General features: G+C 43.6%; 1 protein-coding gene across 1 annotated transcript; it reads left to right on the forward strand.

The window, feature by feature from the left end:
- The first annotated feature begins 1,266 nt into the window (after window positions 1-1,266).
- LOC105178973 lies at window positions 1,267-2,025 on the forward strand. The gene has a single exon (XM_011102558.1). It carries the CDS (start codon window positions 1,267-1,269, stop codon window positions 2,023-2,025), a length of 759 nt encoding a protein of 252 aa, XP_011100860.1.

The raw sequence follows: 2,025 nt of genomic DNA on the forward strand, positions 1-2,025 counted from the left end.
AATACTGGACAACGGAAGGATTGAGTACAGTTGCAAGTGGAGTGGGCAAGCCCCTATATCCAGATGCGATAACGAGGGCATGCACGAGACTGGATTTCGCTCGTGTATGCGTGATACTAGATGTTACACAGAAGTTGATAAACCATGTCATAATCTTGACACCGAATGAGGATGGAGGGGAAACACCGTGTAAGATAAATGTCGAATACGAATGGCTACCTCCGAAATGTATGAGTTGTATGATGATCGGACATATGACGAAAGATTGTGCAATGAATAAACCCCTTAAATCCACTAAACCACCGGTAGCTGTGTATGTGCCGAAAGCTATCATTCCCCAAACGCAATTGGCCAATGAAAGGAAAGCTTCGAATAATGATAAAATGAGAACTGGTACTTCAAGAAACGAGGAGAAACAAAACGATAGGGGTACGACAGTGCCTTCTCGTGGAGGTGGATTGAAGGCAAGTCGTGAGGAGAAGGGTAAGGAGATTGTAGTATATAAACATTCGATGCTCTACACTTAATTGACGATGAGATGATATAGCCCGGGGTCCTAATCAACGCAGCCCCATACTTCATGATCCATGTTGAACACAGCAATATGGAATGTTCGTGGCCTGAATAAAAGAGACCATCAACAAGCAGTGAAGGACATCGTTGCTGAATTCAGGTTACAATTTCTCGGTCTTCTTGAAACTCGGGTTAGTATTAATAATGCAGCTCAAATTCAATCTTTTCTATTACCCCATTGGAAATGGTATGTGGATTACAGATCTTCTGGTAATCGGGTGTGGATTGCATTTTATTGATGTTGAAGTGGTTGAATGTGGAATGCAATTTATTCATTGTCTTATTAATATTCGTGCAATCCATGAGTCATTTGTTGTTACTGTCGCTTATGGAGCTACTGAGGTGGTTGATAGGAGAGAGTTATGGAGTGCCTTGGAAAATATAGCTATTGAGTGTGCTGATATCCCATGGTTGATTGGAGGAGACTTTAATGCAGTTCGCAACCTCAGCGAAGTTTGTGGCACATCAGGGGATATCCGAATAGCTATGGAAGACTTTAATGCAGCCATTCAGAATACAGGATTACTACCAGTACCCATAGAATAACAAGCATATGAAACGCACAACCATAGTGCGACACCACGGAACCTCTGGAAAAGATTGGACCGCATGTTGATAAATGATAGATGGATGGCACGATTCCCTAACACATTCTACTCGGTCCTTACACCACGCACTTCAGACCACTCACCGATGGTAATATATGGGGACCGGCAACAGCAGTATGGAGGTATGTTCCGATTCGATAACTACCTCGCACGTTCACCTGAGTTTATTCCTAGTGTGCGGAATATATGGCAACATAACATTGTTGGTACGCCTATGTATGCTGTGGCACGCAAACTCAAAGCACTGAAACCAATATTCCGAGAGCAAAGGAGAAATAAAGGGGATCTATCGCACAATGTTCAAATGGCGAAAGGGTTTCTTGAAGCAGCACAAGTTCTTGTTAGCTTAAGAAGACGAGATGAGCTATTCATACAACTAGAACACTGTTGTCGACTCGTACTGGCCAAAGCAACAAAACTGGAACAAATTATGCTACAACAACGAGCGAAGATGCAGTGGATGAAGGGAGGTGATCAGTGCTCCCGAGTGTTCTTTCAGAAGATTACCCAACGAAGATCATCAAGGAGGATCTTCCAGATCAACGATGACCAGGGATCCACTCACACAGGTCCAGAAGAAGTTATTAATCAGTTTGTCACATATTCCCAAAACTTGCTAGGGGGAGATAGACGACGATCAATTATTGACATTCGATTTTTCAGACCGTGGGCTAGGCACATTCTGAGTAATGAGGAATCTACCGCTTTACTGTTACCGTTCACACCAGCAGATGTCAAACAGGCGGTTTTTGACATTGCTGAGGACAAAGCCCCAGGCCCGGACGGATACTCATCGGGCTTCTTCAAAGCAGCATGGCCTATTGTTGGACAGGAAGTGACTTAA

Source organism: Sesamum indicum, unplaced genomic scaffold (assembly GCF_000512975.1).
Source record: "Sesamum indicum cultivar Zhongzhi No. 13 unplaced genomic scaffold, S_indicum_v1.0 scaffold00118, whole genome shotgun sequence".
NCBI classification, from domain to species: domain Eukaryota; kingdom Viridiplantae; phylum Streptophyta; class Magnoliopsida; order Lamiales; family Pedaliaceae; genus Sesamum; species Sesamum indicum.